At 58.1% G+C, this 2807-nt stretch overlaps 1 protein-coding gene across 1 annotated transcript in view; it reads left to right on the top strand.

Annotated features, from left to right (window-relative positions):
- The first annotated feature begins 430 nt into the window (after window positions 1–430).
- Window positions 431–2807, top strand: part of NKAIN1 (Na+/K+ transporting ATPase interacting 1) — a 44726-nt gene continuing 42349 nt past the window's right edge. The window contains exon 1 of the mRNA XM_010836884.1: window positions 431–484. Coding sequence (XP_010835186.1) covers window positions 431–484 — 54 coding nt within the window. The remainder of the gene's footprint in view (window positions 485–2807) is intronic.

Genomic DNA, 2807 nt, shown 5'->3' with positions numbered 1-2807 from the left:
CTGCCCTCCCTCTCGGCAGCCGCGGCAGCCGAGCCACGTGGTGGGCCGGGAAACCGCGGCCGCCGAGCACCCGGGCGGCTGCCCCAGCTGGGCAGTGCTGCTCTGCGCTGCGCCGCGCTCGGTGCCTGCGCTCCCCTCTCCGCACTCCCCGCCAACCGCCCCGGGGCGGGAGGCGCGCCCGGCAGCGGGGAGTCCAGACAAAGGAGGCGCGGCAGAGCCGGCGCGCGGGCGGACGGACCATGGACTCCGAGCGCGAGCGGCCGGCCCCAGCCCTGAGGACCCGGCGCTCCCGGGCCCGGCCCTAAGGCGCCCGGCCCCGCCGCCCGGGGCGCCCAGCGCGGAGGACGCGGAGCCCGCGCCGCACGGAGGAGGCGGCGGCCGCCGAACTAGAGGGGCGCCGCGGCGGTCGGCGCGCGCGACCCCCGGAGCCATGGGCAAGTGCAGCGGGCGCTGCACGCTGGTCGCCTTCTGCTGCCTGCAGCTGGTGAGCGCCGCGCGCCCGGGCGGCCGGGCCGGGTAGGGTAGGGCGCGGCGGGGCGGGGTCCCGGGGCGAGCGGGTGGGGTGTGGGTCTGGGTGTGGGTCTGGGGGCGAGCGCCGGGGTTGGGGGTGGTCTGGAGTCACGGAGAGGACGGGCGGAGCCTGCTCCTGCTGGCCCGGCTGTCTCTTTGTGTGCGCCTCTCGCCCGGCGCTCCCCGGTCCCCGAGTGCGTCCTGTGCGCGAGTCCCCGGCCCGCCCGGCGCCTAGGGCTCCACGCGACTGGCCCGCACTGGACGAGTGGCCTCCTGTTGGGGAGATGCGCTGTGGGAGTGTGGTTCTCCGGGGCTTGGGGGTGTGTCCGAGGCGGGTGTGTGGATCCCTTGAGGTTCCTGCCGTGTGTTTTCCTCTAGATCACTCGTTTGCGTGGGTCTCTGCCTCTGGTCTCCGCCCCACTGAGCGTTTCTCACAAACTCTCTGCTCCTGTGTGTGTCTCTCTCCGCGTTTCTCCTTGGTATGTGTCTAGATCTCTGACCATTTCTGGTCCATGTTCATCTGTGTGTGGGGGGCTCTTAGACTCCAAGAACCGTTCACTCTTTTGTGCTCTTCCTGCCTGCCTCCACCCTCCTGACTGGGCAGGCCTAAGAGCCCCTCCCTGGAGAGGGTCACAAGGAGCTACTAGGTCCTGGGCCAGCTGATCAACCAGCTGCGGGACTGCCCTCCCTGCTTTGGCTGTGACCACCCTAGCGATAGGCATTGTCAGTCTTTCCACCAGAGGGGCGGGGTGTGGGGGGGTGGAGTGGGTGAGATACGGCTGGCAAGGATGGGAGTGGAGATACTTGGGTGCCCAGGGAGGGTGGGAGTACCTGGGGACACTGTACATAATCTCAGCTCAGGGAAATCAGGTTCTTGTCTCAGGGAAGCGAGGGGAGTGAATTTGGGGGCTGAAGGGGACCAGCTCTGCCCCTCAATACAGACTCTGGCAAGTGAGTTTGGGAAAGTGATTAAGGAGAGGCCAGGATCTCCTGCCTATGCTAGAGCTGAGATCTAACCAGTAAAGAGGTCTGGTCTGGGTTCCACTTTTGCCTGCATCCATTGCCCTTCCTCCACCACTGGTGTGTACATACAGTAAAGCAGAAGGAAGCTTTGAGTGTGGATACACACACCCCATTCATCTTTCTTCTTTCCTCTTGGGGACCCCAGCCCCGAACACTCCATCCACAGACCTGCCCTCTTGGACAGCGGCCCAAACAGCTGGGCCCTGAAGATTGGAGCCCTGCTCCCAGCTGTGGGCTGCAGGGCAAGTGACATCTTGGTCAGCCTCTCTGTGAATTGCTCATCCTTGAGGTTGGCAGGGGGGATTAATTAAGATCAGGTAGAATGGAAACTCCAGAAGAGCAGAGATTATCTGTTTTGTTCGTGCTAAATCCCCAGCAGCTGGAACAGTGCCTGGCACTCCATTAATATTTGTAAAGTAAATGAGTGAATCAGTTACTTGGCAACTCCTGGCTCCCGGTAGAAACACCCTTCTTTATCTCCTTTCAAGAACATAAAATTCCAAAAAGTGCTGAAACTTTCCAAGGAATTTTCTTTCTGAGTTTATTTTAAAATTTTAAACTAGGACTTTTTCTTATTAGAGAAGTAATATACAGGGACATCTTGGTAGTCCGCTGGCTAAGACTTCTCGCTCCCAATGTCGGGGGCCCAGGTTCAAGCCCCGGTTAGGGATCTAGATCCCACATGCAGCATCTAAGAGTCTGCTTACTGCAACTTAAGATCCACTTGCTGCAAATAAAAAAGAAAAAGAAAGAAAAGTAACATACACATTTTATAAAATGATTAAATCAATAAATAACCAAATAGAGCAGAAGATAAAGACGTTTCCTTCTATGCCCAGTCCCATACTCCAGAGATAAGCAGTATTAACAGTTTGACCGACCGTATTCTCTGTTGATGATAATAACAGTCCTTAGCTTTAGGGAACAGTTACTAGGTGCTAGGTGCCCTTGTAAGCACTCTTCCATGTATTAACTCATTTAATTATCATAACGATCCTATGAATTTACTGGTCCTGAATTCTCTAGTTAGGGGCTATGAAGCCAGGCAGCTGACCAGCATCCTCCCTTGCCTTCTTTACTGGAAAATAAGTAGTTCTGGCTGTGATGAGGGGTGCTTACTTCTCTGTAGATAAATGAAGGTGCCGAGGCAGTCTCCCTGCTTCTCTCTTACCTGCCTCCGTAGCTCTCCCTAGCTCAGCTAAACCCACCTTTCCACTTGGAGGGCTCCCCAGCATAAGCGGCTCTGGAATCCGACAAGACCTGGGTGGGATTCT

This window comes from Bison bison, unplaced genomic scaffold (genome assembly GCF_000754665.1).
Source record: "Bison bison bison isolate TAMUID 2011002044 unplaced genomic scaffold, Bison_UMD1.0 scf7180017864068, whole genome shotgun sequence".
Classification (NCBI taxonomy): Eukaryota; Metazoa; Chordata; class Mammalia; order Artiodactyla; family Bovidae; genus Bison; species Bison bison.
The sequence above is the reverse complement of the archived record's forward strand: the minus strand, read 5'-3'. Positions and strand labels throughout refer to the sequence as shown.